This window comes from Mobula birostris, chromosome 14 (genome assembly GCF_030028105.1).
Source record: "Mobula birostris isolate sMobBir1 chromosome 14, sMobBir1.hap1, whole genome shotgun sequence".
Taxonomy (NCBI): domain Eukaryota; kingdom Metazoa; phylum Chordata; class Chondrichthyes; order Myliobatiformes; family Myliobatidae; genus Mobula; species Mobula birostris.
Genome location: NC_092383.1, coordinates 36,637,499 through 36,655,520, shown reverse-complemented (window position 1 = coordinate 36,655,520; position 18,022 = coordinate 36,637,499). Strand labels below are relative to the sequence as shown.

Below are 18,022 nucleotides of genomic sequence, written 5' to 3'. Positions count from 1 at the left end.
ATAGAACGCCATCATTTCTGTGTGAAGTTAGAGGCACGATCAGAAGCACAACAGCTGTTGAGGGTTTGCTTGCCATTACTTCCTATAAGGCAAAACCTAATAGCATAAATGAGCTTGACACCTTTTAAACACGCCTTGTAAAGGAGAATAGCACTAGATCTGTGCGAATCCCCCCAGCGTCTGGTGACTCCCTCGATCTCTGTCTTTGGAGGCTGACATCAGAACATTCTTCAAGAGGGTGAATCCTCCAAAGCATCAGGCTCTGATGGTGTACTTAATTGGGTACTGAAACCCTAACAACCAACTGACAGGAGCGTTAAAGGACATCTTCAACCTCTCACTGCTACGGTCTGAGGTTCCCACATTTTTAAAAGAAAGGGGCAGCGATCATATTGCTGTGCAAGAAGAGCAGGGTGAGCTGCCTCAGTGGCTATCGGCCCCTGATGCTCCTGTCTGTCAATTGACATAGGTGCACTTCAAGATTGTGTGCTTAACCCATTGCTCAACTCTCCCTACACTCATGACTCTGTGGCTAAATGCAGCTTAAATACCATCTATAAATTGACAAGACACCACTGTTGTTGATAAAGTTTCAGATGACAGTGAGGAGGCATACAGGAGTGACAATGTTCAGTTGGTCGAGTAGTGTTGAAACAACCTTACATTCAACATCATCGAGACCAGGGAATTGATTGTTGACTTCAGGGAGGGCAATGTGAGAGAACACACTAATCCTTATTGAGGGGTCAGGGGTCGAAAGGGTGAGCAGCTTCACCTTCCTGGGTGTCAACATCTCAGAGCATCTATCCTACACCAAACATATTGATGCAATCATAAAGAAGGCACGCCAGTGGGGATACTTCCTTAGGAGTTTGAGGTGACAGAAGACTCTTGCAAAACCACGGGGAGCAGTTTGAGTGGTTGCATCACAGCTTGGTATGGGCGTTCCAATGCACAAGATCATAAGAGGCTGCAGACAGTTGTAGACTCTGCCAGCTCCATCACAGACACAACCCTCCCCACAGCAAGAACATCTTCAAGAGTCAATGCCTCAAGAAGGCAGAATCCATCACTGAGGACCCTCATCATCTGGGTAATGCTCTCTTCTTGTTTCTTCCGTCAGGGAGGAGGTACAGGGGCCTGAAACCCACACTCATTGATTCAGGAACAGCTTCTTCCCCTCCACCATCAGATTTCTGAACAGTCCAGGAACCATGAATGTTACCTTGTTATTCTTTTTGTTTGCACCATTTATTTGTGTTTGTAATTTTTGTATTTTGCTCTGTTAAATACTTGATTATTCAGTCTTATTCTAAGCTGAAGATTCAGATTCTTGCTGCACTGGTCCAGGAAATGATCTTTAAAGGAAGTGCAGAAAACGGTGAACTTCTGGATAACCTTGCTTTGTATGTGGGAAGCCAGCCAGGATTGCATTCAAACAGCCAAGTCTAGAGACAATAAAGAATGATGAAAAATTTAGCAGCAGGCGAGCTCAGGCAGGGTAGAACAGGATAAGTAGAAAGAACCTGTTCCTGTGGTCCCCATGCTAATTCTACTAGATGTCACGGTGTATGTGTTGCAGTTTGATGAGGTTTACTGTTCACCTTGGGATCAAAAAGATTGTAAACAGTCCTTCTCAGTTCATAAAGAAAGGAATTGGTGTGCAGGGAATAGATTTAGTGACCAACTATCTTGAGCAGGTAGAAGCCGACATATAATTCAGATGCCATAAATTGATCGACTGCTTACTCAGGGCAGTTTACTTCACTACCAAGTCATTCTTCAGTACTGTCTTGCTGATGTGAGCTACTGCATAGGTTGAGCACAAAAATATTTTCATTAACACTTCTATCCATTGATAAAGGGTTTTGCCCTTTAATGTATGACAGCTTTCTTTGCTCTACATTCTACAAAAATTAGCAGTATGGAAAATAAAGGTCTATTGAACTGCCAGTGCGTGAGAGATTTTCACCAACACATCACTGACTGTTGCTTGGTCTTCTGTCATAGCTGGAGACTGCTAATTCTGATTTAATGATTTGGTTGTGAATTAACCCCAATACTCAGACTCTTTCTCCACTTGACCTGGAAATAGGTCTTCAAAGGAAGTGCAGGAAAAGAGTGATTTGAGACATAGGTGCTTAAATCCTTGAAAGTGAAAAAGTATATGTGATACTGGGATTCGTAAAATTGGGCACAGCAGGCAAGTTTTGCTGGACCCGGTTAGAACAACAGGAGTATTGCTTCCATTTCTAGTTACCTAAGTTTAGAAAGGACTTGAACACCCGAGAAAGGTTTAGAAAAGGTTTACAATTTCAGGGTGAGAGATTCAGATAAGCTTAGAGTGGAAAAGCTGGGGTTCCTAGAATCCAGAGGAGGTAAGAGGAGATGTGTTGGAGGTGTACAAACTTTTGACTGCTCTAGGTAGGGTAATGGAGTGTATAGTGCTCTTCATCAGATGATTTCAAGAACTATATGGCACAGATCTAAGATTTTGTCCAAAAGATACAAGGAGGAAAAATTGTGTATTCAGGTTGTAGTTATGATTTAGAATTCAATTCCAGTAAAGGTAGTTGAAACAGAATCAGTCAAAGAGTCAGTTGGGGAGGAACTTGAGGGAAAATAATTTGCAATCCAACTTGAAAAATATAGGACATTGGTCTGGATTGCTGAACAATAAGTCAGCACAGACTGGATGGTCTGAATGGATCCCCTCCAGGTTGTACGGTTCTGATATCATGCTCCCTTGATGTAAGGAGTAGTAGCTCACCTCTAGGCAAGCATTTTTGCCCATGTTTGTTGTAAACATTGTTGATTCATATGGTGATACCAAGTGGGGAAAGTTGCCAGGCTCAGTTGTGAGAAAAATATATTAAGAAACTGTTTTGAAAGCTATGCAGTTACTTGCTGAGTAAAATTCTGAAGTTAGAATTAAATTAACTGTGCTGGTGAAAAAGCAGAAGAATACAATAAGCAGAAGTAAAATGATGATGTGTATGTCACAAACTGCACTTTTAAAACTTTCCTCTTTATTTTAAATAACTTTTTTTTACAAAGTCCAAATTACTGTAAAGAATTTGTAGGAGGAACAAATCACTGTCCTGTAATGAGCTTGTATGTGAACACAATTGGACCTGAAGGCATGTGTGCAATCGCTGCAGGAACTAATGGTATGTGGCTGTTCCTGTGTCATTGAGCCCACTGATGCAGTTAAAGCCTTGCACCTTTGTTACTAACATTCAGGTCAAATTCTGCAGTTTTTCTTCAGAGGCTGTTAAATTTTCCAAACTATTTTGGTGTTGTAGTGGTATATACAGTGGCATGCAAAAGTTTGGGCACCCCGGTCAAAATTTCTGTTAGCATGAGTAGTTAAGTGAGTAAAAGATGAACTGATCTCCAAAAGTCATAAAGTTAAAGATAAAACATTCTTTTCAACATTTAAAGCAAGATTAGTGTATTATTTTTGTTTGGTACAATTTTAGAGTGGAAAAAAAGGAAAGGAGCACCATGCAAAAGTTTGGGCACCCCGAGAGATTTGAGCTCTCAGATAACTTTTACCAAAGTTTCAGACCTTAATTACCTTGTTAGGGCTATGGCTTGTTCACAGTCATCATTAGGAAAGGCCAGGTGATGCAAATTTCAAAGCTTTATAAATACCCTGACTCCTCAAACCTTGTCCCAATAATCAGCAGCTGTGGGCTCCTCTAAGCAGCTGCCTAGCACTCTGAAAATTAAAATAAATGATGCTCATAAAGTAGGAGAAGGCTTTAAGAAGATAGCATGGAAGTAGGAAAATATACGAATGAATCACTTTACCTGTGCTGTTTCGGTCCCGAGGTGATGGGAAGGGAAGGGGTCAAACTATTGGTAGATATTGCAGGAGATGCTTTTTGACCTCATCTTTAATGATGACCCTGAAAGTGAAAATTATCAGGTGCTGTGTACTAGTCCTCTGGGTTTCTGAGTGAGGTTGGCCAAGAGCTGGAAGCTGGATGAAGTGGTAGCTCTTAAGTCAGATACTGGCCTTTTGGAATGTAGAACAGTACAGCACAGTATTGACCTTTCAGCCCTCAATGTCATGCCAACGTTTAAACTGATTCCATGATCGATCTAATCTTGTCTTCTTACATAGTCCATTACTCACCATTTTTTCTTACATCCACGCACGTATCTTAAGCGTTTCTTAAATGTCCCTACTGCATCATCCTCTACCACCATTTCTAGCAGTGTGTTCCAGGTACCTACCACTCTTCATGTAAAAAAAACCCAAACTCTCTCTGACATCTCCCCTGTTGTTGTCTCTGTTTAAGTCCCTGGCCTAGTGTACCACTTTGGGCCCCTGTAAGGAATGTCCCGAGGGAGCAAATAATCTACTGTAAAGTAAGTCACCTATAGAACACAGCACTTTACATGCAGAATTGTGGCTAATGGTGAGCGTGGTGTTTGGCCTCTGGCCCTAAGTGTGAGCCTAACAAGGTGGGTATCAGCCCTCTCAATGACTTACGTAAGGGAGGAAATATATCTCTGCTCCTTTGTTCCTTTCGCTGTAGAACTCCCTGCTGTGACCTCCATGTTGGAAAAATAACTAACTTGATATAGCTTTTAAAAACACAGATGCTAAGATTGTAAACATGTTTTTAAAAATGCATATTTTTCAAGGCTTGTTTAAGTGCTGAGAACAGTCATTGAGTGGCGATAACTCACAATCCTGGCACTAGTTTAATCCTTCCCAAAGCAAACAGAGCATTCCTTAATAAAGTAGATACATATTTTCTTAAAGTGTCTGCACTACCTGCTTGATACTGTTTGGATTCAGTGTTATGATTATTTTAGTGAGTTATTATGATTACTTAAGAATTTTACAAAGATTTTCAGTGAGTTAACATTATCCATTTCATGCTCTTAAATGTTGGCATTTTGAAAAATTTTAAGCCTCTTCTATGTTGTCAATTGGGTTCTATTGACCAATAAATAGAATTATTTTGGATTTTATTTCTCAGATGAAAATCTGAGCTTTACAGGCCATTTCAGAGTTTGTAAAGTGCAAAAGCCTTGCTGTAGTTGGCCTTGTGTGCATGTTAGGCAATGTATCTGTGGGATTAACCCTAAATTCTGGGTTTCCTTTGAGTTAGGAAATTGTGTCAACATTCTGTGTGTTGCAGGCTGGAGTTCCGTTGTATAGTTTTGCCTAATCCTATATTATACCTTGCGTTGAGAAGTTTAGACAGAGCTCAGTATTGCCTATTTCCTGTGGTGAAGCAGTCTAATGAGAGCTGTTGACTAAGCAACAGATGGTCATTTGGATGACTGAATGCCACACACTCTGCTGCACTCTAAGGTCCAGCTTGACTGCAGTCCAGCTCTCAAACTTGTCCGAGCTTGGTAAAGCTAATTTGCGATTGAATGCAATTCACTTAATTTTGAAAAGAATCCAACTTTGGCACCTATCACCCCTTCTTCCTACCATCCCTTTATACAGTTGTAAATGCAAATGTGCACTACAGAATATAAACACAAATATACCAGAAATACTTAGCAGGTCAGGCAGCGTTTATAGGAAGCGGTCACACCATCTACATTTGGCTGACTGCTTTGCACAGTGTGGAGGACCACGTTGTGAACACCATCTACTAGATTGGAAGAAGTGTGAATTAATATCTAGATCCCTGGATGGTTGGAAGGGAGGGAGTGGAAGAACCAGTATTGCATCTCCTACGATTGCATGGGAAAGCACCTTAGGAAGGGGAATGGTCGGGGTGAATGTGGGAGTGGACCTGGAAGATACAAAGAAAATTATTCCTTTGTGATCCAATCAAAAACAGATATTGTAGCATTTGAGACATTCCAAAGGAGATTCTCCAGGCTAATTTCTGGGAGAAGAGGATTCTCCCATAAGGAGAGGTAACCAGATTAGGTCTTTATTCCTTGGAGTTTAGAAGAATGAAGGTGATCTTATTGAGATATACAGGATCCCAATGAGGAATCTACCCAGGATGTAGGATCAATAGAAGTATTTAAAGTGGAAGCAGATACTTTTTTGAAAGATTGAGGTTTGAGGGTTATGGGGAACTGGTACAGAAGAGGCCAGCATCGATCAGCTATGATCATATTGAATGGTGGCGGGGAAGACTTTAAAGATCTGGTGGCTTACTCCTGCTCCTTCTGTTCTTCTGCACCTGGCAGAAGTTGAAAAGGGTTATCAGTTAAATCTGCAGGTTGATGGTCTCACCATGTATGAAATGACAGATGTGTTACACTGCTTACTTTTTAACGAGTCATAAATGCACCTTATCATTTGTAAATTTGTTTTTGGTAATGTTACTTTGTTTTGTGTGTGAGTTATATATACTGTGTTGTGCACCTCAGTTCAGAGGAATGTTGTTTGGCGGTCTACGTGTAAATGGCTGAAATAACAATGAACTTGAACTTGTATGGAAAGTAAGGATCATGAAAATGCTGTCCTTCCTCTATCTGGGAGAGAGGATAAGAGCAGAGGTGTTGTAAGCGGATGAGATTAAAATGAACCTTTTCTGCTAACTCTCATCCATCTCTAATATTCCTTCAAAATGTTCTCTATTAGCACATCTTGAGTTCATGGGCATAACCAACCAGCATTTTAGGACTATCATATTCTTTCATTTGTATTCTCATTCTCCATATCCAATATCCCTTTCTACGCCATATCTGCTCACCAACCTTGGCCTTGTCTTCTCAGAGGTACTCCCTCTCTCTCATCCCTCTTGCAACTTAAAACTAGCTGATTTTTATCTTTCCCAGTTGTTGACCAGAGACTTTAACTTTTTCTCTTTCCACAGACAATGCCTGAGTGTTTTCACCATTTTCTGTTTAAATTTCAGATATTCAGCATCTGCAGTGTTTTTTTTCATTTTCATGTACACGTGGGTTCTATTTCCAACTAAAAGTTATAATTGTGATTAATGTTACAAATAGTAACTGAAAGACTTTGCAATATCTTTATTTTGGTCAAGAAAAAGCAGCTTTTTGAATTCTGTTTTGTTTAGGAAATGCTGCAACAAATAATTTGGCATAATTTTGGTCATACTCTATCAACAGTGGTGAATGAAAGGCTTGCTAAATAGAGTAGATGGTAGCAGAAAGTTGCAAAAGGATATTAATGAATTACGTAGGTCTGAGGAGGCTGACTGGAAATTTGGAAAAGTGCATAAATTATGAAAGGTTGAGATAATAGGAAGCTTAAAAATCAGAGAATAGATCAGGGTCGTGCGATTGAGGGAAGTACAGTTCCCATACCAGGCAGTCAGTCAAGATGCTCTCAATTGTGCCTCTATAGAAAGTTCTTAGGATTTGGGGGCCCATATCAAACTTCTTCAACTGTCTGAAGTGAGAGAGGCACTGTTGTATCTTTCTCACCACACAGCCAGTATGTATAGACCACGTGAGATCCTCTCAACCCCAGATCCATTATCGTCAATAGGGGTTAGCCTCCTGTAGTCCATAACCAGCTCCTTTGTTTTTGCGACATTGAGGGAGAGGTTATTTTCTTGACACCACTGTGTCAAGGTGATGACTTCTTCTCTGTAGGCTGCCTCATTATTACTAGAGATTAGGCCAATCTGTATATTATTGTCAGCAAACTTAATTAGCAGATTGGAGCTGTGTGTGGCAACACAGTCATGGGTATACAGATAGTAAGGGAGGGGGCTTAGGACACAGCCCTGAGGGGCACATGTGTTGAAGGTCAGAGGGGTAGGTGTGAGGGACCCTACTCTTACCATCCTCTGGCGATCTGACAGGAAGTCCTAGATCCAGCTACACAAGGCAGGATCAAGCCCGAGGCCTCTGAGCTGCTTGTCGAGCCTGGAGGGAATTGTGGTGTTGAATGCTGAACTGTAGTCCAAGAACAGCATTCTCACATAAGCATCCTTCTCCAGATGCATAAGGACGGTGTGTAGAGCTGTGGCTATTGCATCATCTGTCGATCAGTTGTGTCGGTAGGCGAATTGTAGGGGGTCCAGTGTGGGTGGCAGCAAGCTGCAGATGTAGTCCTTGAACAGCCTCTCAAAGCACTTGCTTATGTTGAGGTGATTGCGACAGAGCATCAGTCGTTCAGACATGTTACCTTGGTCTTTTTAGGTACAGGGACAATGGTGGATGTTTTGAAGCAGGAGGGCACTCTACACTGGGAGAGGGAGAGATTAAAAATGTCAGTAAACACACCTGCCAGTGGTGCAGCTCACATTCTGAGTACCCGCCCTGGGATGCCATCTGGTCTTGCAGCCTTGTGGCTGTCCACTAGTTGGAAACACCTGCGTACCTCAGCCTCAGAGATAACCAAGGTGCTGGTCTCTTTGGCGCCTTTCCTCAGGGGCTCAGTGTTGGCACATCGAATCGAGCATAAAAAAGATTTAGCTCATCTGGGAGCAATGGTTGGATCATTACTAAGAGGTAGAAGCAGGAATTGGCCATTCAGCTTCTCATGACTTTCTGTAGTTGTAAGCTGTCTTTGAGGTGCTTTCAAAAAGACCTCGCTTTCACATGGTCACATGGTGAGACCACCTTGAGACCTTTGTTATTCATTTCTTTGCAGCAATGTTTTTGTTTATGCAGATGTTTTTCCTCTAGGTTGAGATAATCAGTATAGCAGTCAATTGTATCTGCAGTGGGGCACAAGCAACCGAAGGATATTGTCATGAGGTTTTGTGATGGCCTCTTTGTTGTTGGCTAAGACAAGATTCAATTGGTTAAATCAGCTAGACCAGGTTTGCATCAGGCTTCCTAACCTGAGGCTGTTCCACATTTGTCCAGGGAAGAGGTTGCCAAGTAAACAGAGAAAAGATTCAAGAAAGTTCTCCAAACCTCCTTGTAAAGACTTGATGGGACAAAGGGCCTATTTCTGCACTGTAACTCTTTAGGACTCTATTTGATTTATCTACTGTTTTCTTATTCACCAATATAGTTTCTCCTGCTTGGTTGTAAAGCATGTGCTTTTGTTAATCTTTTCCTTGTATATATCAATAGAAACTTATAGTTTGATGTGTTTCTAAACTTTTCCTCAAATTGCACTTGGCTTTACTTTTACCCTTAGTTCTCCCTGTCTCAGTCCATAGGCTTGCTACAATTTCTGCCCTTTCTTTGATCTAATATCATTAATTTTTCAGCCACAAGGGATACATATTTGTTTGCAAACTATATAATAATCCTTTAATTTAAACCCATACCCTCTGCTTAATTATTGTCATACTTTGTATTGCAGCCAACTCACACCTCTCCGTGTGTTTTGTTTAGCTTTAAGATGCTGGTTTCAGATTGAACTAAGCAACTTTCAATCTTTAAATTTCCAAATTATCAATGAACCTTTCTTATTCTACAGTACTAAATCTAAGTTGGCTTGTTACCCTGCTGTATCCTCAACGGACGTCTCTTTTACATGCCTTGAATTTGTCCTTTACCATATTACAGCTAATTTGGTGTGCCAAATCCTGTGTAAAGATCCTTGGTAAACCGGCCTCTACATTCCTGATTTTTACCATGATCTACATTATTACTATTTGACGTCCTTAAACAGCTCCTCCTTTTTGTTTCTTAATCCCCCCCAACGCAAAAAAGAACTTCTGCTACTTGATTCTCATGCTAAGACTCTATACTTCTAGTGGTATTATCCCATTCTTTATTATCACCTCCTTAACTACTCTGGAATTTTGGTCAAAGTGCACCTAAATTACTGAGTTCACCATTAATCAGGCCACATCTTGAACACAAACTTCATACTGTGAGTAGTCTTCAACTTGAATGCTGCATCCATTTTAGTAAAACCCTTATAATCCCAATGTGATCCAGTAGATTTGGCATAACCTGCAAAGAATCATTCTGCGACTTTCTGAGGTTCTTTTGCCTTTGTCAGACAGATTTGACTATACTCCTGCTTTATTGCTTATCAGCTTTGCAACTGATTCTTTTCAACTTTGTGTTTCCTCCTCTGCTGGTACTGGCTTGGAATGTTTTCCCACCAGATTTCCGTCTGCGCTGTAGCATCAAAAATAACCTTGTACCCACTCCCTAGTCCCCACCCCAACTAAACCTTTGTAACCTGCTGCCTAACCCTTCAACACATCTGTGCTCATCTGTTTCTGGTCTACTGATCATTTCTGTAATTACTAATTAGTGTTGTTTTAATGGTCAGGAAACCACAACTTGTAAAGGTTGGTGTAAGCAATTTAAAACAAAATTTCTATAAAAGTTGGTTGGTTAAGTACATCAAGAGGAAAAAATGGGCAGTGCCTTAGGAAATGAGCAAGGAATTTGTAGTAATTGGACAACCAATTCAAATCAAAAATACAGCATTTGATGCAAATCAGAAATAAAAACAGAAAATGCTGGAAATACTCAGCAGGTTAGACAGCATCTACAGACAGAGAAAAGTTAACCTTTCAGGTTGCAAACCCTATCCCACAACAACTCTGCTAAAAAAAACTTCTGACCTTTCCACAGATGCGCCTGACCTGCTGAGTGCTTCCAGTGACCATAAGACCATAAGATGTAGGAGCAGAATTAGGCCATTTGGCCCATTGAGTCTGCTCTGCCATTTCATCATGGTTGATCCATTTTTCCTCTCAGCCCCAATCCCCTGCCTTCCCATATCCCTAATCAGAAATCTATCAACCTCCACCTTAAATATACCCAATGACATGGTCTCCACAGCCAACTGTAGTAACGAATTCCACAGATTCACCACTCTCTGGCTAAAGAAATTTCTCCTCATCTGTTCTAAAAGGACACCCCTCTATTCCAAGGCTGTGTCCTCTGGTATTAGACTCGCACACCATAGGAAACATTCTCTCCACATCCACTCTTTCGAGGCCTTTCAACATTTGATAGGTTTCAATGAGATTCTCCCCCCCCCCCCCCCGCCCCAATTCTTCAGAATTCCAGTGACTAGAGGCCTGGAGTAAACCAATGCTCCTCATATGACAAGCCGTTCAATTCCAGAATCATTTTCGTGAACAACCTTTGAACCCTCTCCAATGTCTGCACATCCTTTCATAGATAAGGGCCCCAAAACTGCTACAATACTCCATGTGAGGCCTCACTAGTGCCTTATAAAGTCTCAACATTACATCCTTGCTTTCATGTTCAAGTCCTCTCAAAATGAATGCTAACATTGCATTTGCCTTCCTCACCACAGACTCAACCTGTAAATTAACCCTTAGGGAATCCTGCATGAGGACTCCCAAATCCCTTTGCACCTCAGATTTTCGAATTTTCTCTCCATTTAGAAAATAGTCAATGCTTTTATTTCTTCTACTCGAGTGCATGACCATACACTTCCTGACACTGTAAACCATTTGCCACTTCTTTGCCCATCACTCAATCTGTCAAAGTGCTTCTGCAGCCTCTCTACTTTCTCAAAACTACCTGCCCCTCCACCTACCTTGATATCGTCCGCCAATGCTCTATCCATGCTCGTACCTTTCCTGTAATACCATGGGCTCTTGTTAAGCAGCCTCATGTGTAGCACCTTGTCAAAGGCCTTCTAAAAATCCAAGTACACAAATTTAACTTTTGTCTATCCTGCTTGTTATTTCTTAAAAGAATTCCAATAGATTTGTCGGGCAAGATTTTCCCTTAAGGAAACCATGCTGACTGCTGCCTATTTTATCATGTGCCTCCAAGTACCCCGAAACCATATCCTTAACAATCAACTTCAACATCTTCTCAACCACTGAGGTCAGACTAACTGGCCTATAGTTTCCTTTCTTCTGTCTCACTCCCTTCTTGAAGAGTGGTGTGACATTTATGGTTTTCCATTCCTCCGGAATCATGCCAGAATCTAGTCATTCTTGAAAGATCATTACTAATGCTTCCACAGTTTCTTCAGCCACCTCTTTCAAACCCTTGGGGTGTATACCATCAGGCCCAGGTTACTTATCTACCTTCAGAGCATTTAGTTTCCAAAGAATCTTCTCCCTAGTAATGGCAACTTCACTTACTCTGAGCCCTGATGCTCTCAAACTTCCAGGATACTGCCAATGTCTTCCACAGCAAAGACCAATGCAAAATACTTAATCAATTCGTCCACCATTTTCTTGTCCCCCATTACTACCTCTCCAGTAGCAGTCCAATGTCTACTCTTGCCTCTATTTTATACTTCACGTATCTGAAGAAACTTTTGATATCCTCTTTAATATTCTTGGTTAGCTTGCCTTTATATTCCATCTTTTCCTTCTTTATTACTTGTAGTTGCCTTCTGTTGGTTTTTAAAAGCTTCCCAATCCTCTAACTTCCCATTCATTTTTGCTCTATTATATGCCCTCTCTTTGGCTTTTATGTTGGCTTTGACTTCTCGTTTGTGCTCGTTCAGAACGTCTGCATTGGCACCCTGGGCTGACTGGCCTCCAGTCTTCTATGCTGTGTTATTCTATGAGCATAGTGAACAGAAGTAGACTTTCTCTGGGAATCACCTTTAGCTACATGTTTGACGAGCAAGTCTGTCTGGGGAACATGAGACTTTTTGGGCACTTTCGGAGGGGTGTAGCACAGATCAGCTATGTGCTAATGAACAGGCATTTAATGATCATGGTGCCCTTGGCCCTTGTGATTTGAATGAACCATCAAAGAAAGGAAACCAATCAATATTTGACATTGCAGGGTTATGTCTACTCCTATATCTGGCAACTGCTCACTGTGGGACCTTTCTCTTGTAGTCAGCCCAAGTCAACAGGTCTTTAAACTGAATCAGCAATTCCCTTCCCACAGTCCATGTGTCTGCTCAATGCATTGTGCAGAGCATCTCCTTTTCATGAATACTGACAGTTCAATAACAGCCACAGTTCTGCGTTTGTTTTCAATGTATCATTCCAATTTGCACCTTACTTTCTGACCTGCACAGGCAACTTATGCAGTCATAGTCATAGAAAAGTACAGCACAGAAACAAGACCTTTCAGCCTATCTAGTGCGTGCTGAACCATTTACACTGCCCACTCCCATTGGCCTCCACCAGAACCATTACCTTCCATTCCCCTATCATCCACGTGCCTATCCAAATCCACACCCTCATGTCCCTCCGAGTGAAGAAGTTTCCCCTCATTCCCCTTAAACTTTTCACCTTTTACCCTTAACCTATGATCTCTAGTTGTAGTCTCACCCAACCTCAGTGGAAAAAGCCTGATTGCACTTACCCCTCAATTTTGTATCTCTCTATTAAATCTCCCCTCAATCTTCTACTTTCCAAGGAATAAAGTCCCAATATAGTCAATCTTTGCTCATAATTCAGGTCGTCCAGACTTGACGACATCCTTGTAAATTTTCTCTGTATTCTGTCAACCTTATTTACACCTTAGTTAGGTGACCAGAGCTGTTCACATTACTCCGAATTAAGCCTCATCAATGTTTTATACAACTTCAACATAACATCCCACTTCCTGTACTCAGTACTTTGGTTTTTGAAGGCCAACGTGCCTAAAGCTTTCTTTACGACTTTATCTACCTGTGATGCCACTGTCAGTGAATTATTGACCTGTATTCCCAGATCCCTTTGTTCTATTATACTCCTCAATGCCCAATTATTCACTGTGCAAGATCTACCCTCATCGGTCTACTGAAGTACAAGACCTCGCACTTGTATGCATTAATTTCGTTCTGCCATTTTTCAGTCCATTTTTCCAGCTGGTCCAGATCCCAGTACAAGCTCTGATAGTTTTCCTTGCTGTCCACTACACCCGAAATCTTGGTGTCATCTGCAAATTTTCTGATCCAGCTATCCACGTTACCATCTAGGTCATAGATATAGATGACAAACAACAATGGACCTAGCCCTGATCCCTGTGGCACTCCACTAGTCAAAGGCTTCCAGTCAGAGAGGCAACGATCTACTACCACTCTGTCTTCTCCCACAAAGCCAACATCTAATCCAATTTACTACCTCATCTTGAGTGCCCAGCAACTGAAGCTTCTTGACCAACCTCCTATGCGGCACCTTGTCAAATGCCTTGCTAAAGTTCCTGTTAACAACATCCATTGCCTTGACTTCATCAACTTTCCTGGTAACTTCCTTGAAAAACTCTGTAAGATTGGTTAGACATGACCCTACTACACACAAAGCTATGCTGACTATCCCTAATCAGCCAGTGTCGATCCAAATAATCACATATCCGGCCCCTTACCTGTTGTTGAGGGGGAACACTCTGCACTGGCTCTTTAACCCCTTTCCTTTTCCTGACACTCACGCAATTTCCTGTTGTCCTGTGCCTTGAGAATAACTGCCTCTCTATTCATCTACAGCTTTTCACTTTCTCTCACTTAAGCTTCTCCTTGCTGAAGCCTCAAAATCCCTACTCTAACACTGTTCACTCACACAATGGCTGTTCCACTTGCCCCTGCCTTGTTTTAATTTGTTCTTGCCAATTAATCCCAATCGCTGATTGGCTGCTGCTGAAAGCACCAAAGTGCCGAGAGTCAGTGCCTTATGTACCCTGAGTGTGCTACGTCTTCTCATGCTTCAGTGTAGGGTGGAGCATAAATGTCAGTAGGAACATGTTGGGTTAATGTTCTCTTTTTTTGTGCTGTATGAATTAGTTAATTTCATACAGTTTGGGAGTGGATTGAAGATGGGGAGCTGCCCAGTATTTGCCTGGCTTAAGATGGAGACTAAAAGGATTGGTGGAACAGAGAGAGTAACAAATCTGAGAGGGAGACCAGAGCTCAGTGCTATCAAACATGAAACATAAGAGGTGAACAGGCTATTCGGCTCAGTGTGTCTGCTCCATTATGGCTGATTTATTATCCCCTTCAACCCCATTCTCCTGCCTTCTCCCCATAATCTTTGACACCCTTACTGATCAAGAGCCTGTCAATCTCCACTTTAGATATACTCGTTTACTTGGCCTCCACAGCTAGTGGAAGAGAACCAGTGGCACGAAATTGAAAGGACTAAGGAGATTGTTAAGGGGAAATGAAAGAGGAATTGTGCACTGGAGAGAGTATTTGCTGGGATTAATAGAGGAAGTTGCAGTAAAATAGGATTCATTATTGGGGTTTAACTTGTCTTTTTTTTTGTACAAATTTGGGGAAAGCAAGTAAGTGAACAGATAATTGGTTTGTCTTGTTTGGGGCACAACTTCCATCTCAGGCTTGGGAAGCTTCAGAGGATCCTGGGCTGGTTACCCACCCTGGAACAGAGGCAAAGACAGCTGACAGGTGCTAAGAGACACTTATTCAGACCACAGGGGCTACACTGCTCCCTTAGAAGGAACAGTAAGTCCTTGAGCAAAATCAGAAGGATATTGACCAGGCTTTTGAGATGCAGATAGTTCCCATATGGTTTAAAACAAAACTGAAATATTTCTGATCATGGAACTCTGATGTAAAACAGGGGGGAACGTCAACTCAGACCATGAGAGGCCTGCATCGGGCATTTTTATGCCTTACAGGGTGCAGATTGGAAGTCTATGTGGGGCACCACTCCTCGCACAGACACTAGAGCAGTGTGTGATTAAATAAAACAAGGTGCTAGAAATAATCAGCTACAAGGTCATCATCTGTGGGGTTTTCTTTGCAACATTGGAATATATTACAAATGAACAGCAAACAACGGGGGAAGAAACATGGCAGAAAAATGGATTCCATTTCTGGTTGTACTTCTTAAAACTTATTCTGTTGGTTTAGTTTGGCTGGCTGCTCTATCATCATCAGCAAAGAATCACAAAGGAGTTGCAGTACAGAAGTGGCCATTCAGCCCATTGTTTCTCTGCCAGTCAAAAATGATCACTGGGTGAAAAGCGACTTCCCCATCTGCAGTCCTTTTCACTAAAATTAATTCAGAGATCTGTGCCTTCTGCTTTTTTTTAAACCGTTTGCTGAGGGACATGTCTTTTGTGTGCTCTATCTAGGCCCGATAACTTTATGTGCATTGTTGTGTTTTCCCCATCGGCCTCCTGCATTGAAGAACCCTAGATAATGTAATCTTACCCAGTAGTTACAGTTTTCCCATCCTGGCAACAACTTTGTTGATGTCTTCACACCCTCATCTGTGTAATCAAATCTTTCCGGTGAAATGGTGATCAGAACTGTGTCAGGTATTCCAGCTGTGATCAAATTGCTATTGTATATGGGTCTCGAGTAACCTTTTCTATTCTATGCCAATACTCACCTTATGCCAATACAGCACGTAACCTGGTGCACCAGAGGTCCCAACACACTAGACCACCGCTGCAGGACGATAAGGAATGCCTATCGTTCCTTTCCGAGACTGCATTTTTAGCCAGTCGAATCATTTGCCTGTACTCCTACTACCTGCATACAAACAGAGCCTGAAAAGCATGGCTCCAGAGATCAGGACAACTAAGGGGTGGTCACGGAAGGCAGAGGAATGGTTACAGGATTACCTTGAGTCAGTGAACTGGGCCATGTTCAAGAGCTCATCTGAGGCCCTGAATGACCACACCAGGATCTTAACAGACTTTTATTAAAACAGCTGGGGATGATTGTGTCCTCACAAAATTGTTCAGGGTTTTCCCCAATCAAGAACCCCAGATGAACCACGAAATTCTGAATTTGCTGAGAGCCAGATTAAAGGCATTCAAGTCTGGAGATCAAGAATGGTACAGGAGGTGCAGGTGTGATCTCCAGAAAGCCTTCTCAAGGGTAAAGTGGAGATTCATGACTAGACTGCAATCAACGAGGGATGGTCGAGAGCTGTGGCAGTGTTTGAATGACATTATCCTCCTACAAAGTTAAATCTTGCAACATGGGGAATGGCAGAACTTCGCTCCCAGATGAGCTCAAAGCCTTCTATGCTCGCTTTGATCACCAGAACAGGGAGGAAACCATAACACATGTCTCCCAATGATCCTTCGTCCTGGCCCGAAACATCAACTGTACCTCTTCCTATAGATGCTGCCTGGCCTGCTGCGTTCAGCAGCATTTTTTGTGTGTGTTACTTGAATTTCCCAGCATCTGCTGATTTCCTCGTGACTACTCCTCAACCATCAGGCTTTTGAACAAAAGGGGATAGCTACTCTCATTCTTATTTTGGTGTTCCCACAACCGATGATCTTAGTTTAAGGATTCTTTATCTTGTTGTTTCATACTTATTATTTATTGCATTATTTGCATTGGCACAGTTTGTTCATTGATCCTGTTTACAGTTACTGTTCTATGGGTTTGCTAAGTATGCCCACAGGAAAAGTGTTGTATGTGGTGACGTGTATGTACTCTGATAATAAATTTTACTTAGGATGTTGAATACTGTTAAAGGAAGTTATCCCATTGGTTCTATAAACATTTATTGACTTTCCAACTTTAAGAATATGCACAAGTACACTTGGAGATCACTTTCTGCATTGACACCGCTCAGTATCCTCCCATGTTCCCTTGAGTACTTTACCTCATGAAAGACACTATGTTGCACATCTCTGGATTAAATTCCATTTTTCTGCAAAACTGACTAGACCATGTATGTTGGAGAAATAATGAAAGATGATTTGATACATGAACTAAGCCATTTGTGTCCTTGTTTTTCAGGTTCCTGAACCAAAGTTTCAAGTTCCAAATGCTGAAGAGAAGGATCTGTGGCTCAATGCCTTAAATGAAGCAATCAAAGAAGCCAATAATGAACAGTTTGATAAGGTGATTGTTTTCAGTGTCATTAAGCTGCTGTGCAGATTGGATTGGTAATCAACTTGTGACTGCTGTCCTCACTTCAGCTTCCTGTTCAAATAAAGCCAATTGTGTACACTTATCACAAGTTTTAATCTTCGCGAGTCACAAATATCTTCCCCCTCTTGGAAGCAGACAGATGGCCAATGTCAGCCATGTTTTTACAATGCTGAGCATTAAAATATAAAAGGATAACATAGATGAAGGGTGTAATAGATTCACATGCCACAATGATGACTGCAACTGATAGTAAGTTATTGTGTAGTTTTACAAAAGCAAAGCATCCTCGCTTTCCTCTTTCACTTCCCAGGGGCTTACCAATCTCATTAAGTGCTTAGATGGGATAAATAGAGAGAAGCTGTTTCCTTTTCAGTGAGTTCAAGGTTC

General features: G+C 41.6%; 1 protein-coding gene across 2 annotated transcripts in view; it reads left to right on the top strand.

Annotated features, from left to right (window-relative positions):
• Positions 1-18,022, top strand: part of LOC140209835 (uncharacterized) — a 47,869-nt gene that overhangs the window by 17,701 nt on the left and 12,146 nt on the right. For both annotated transcript variants that reach the window (XM_072278382.1, XM_072278383.1), the window contains exon 4: positions 17,501-17,605. In XM_072278382.1, coding sequence (XP_072134483.1) covers positions 17,501-17,605 — 105 coding nt within the window. The remainder of the gene's footprint in view (positions 1-17,500; positions 17,606-18,022) is intronic.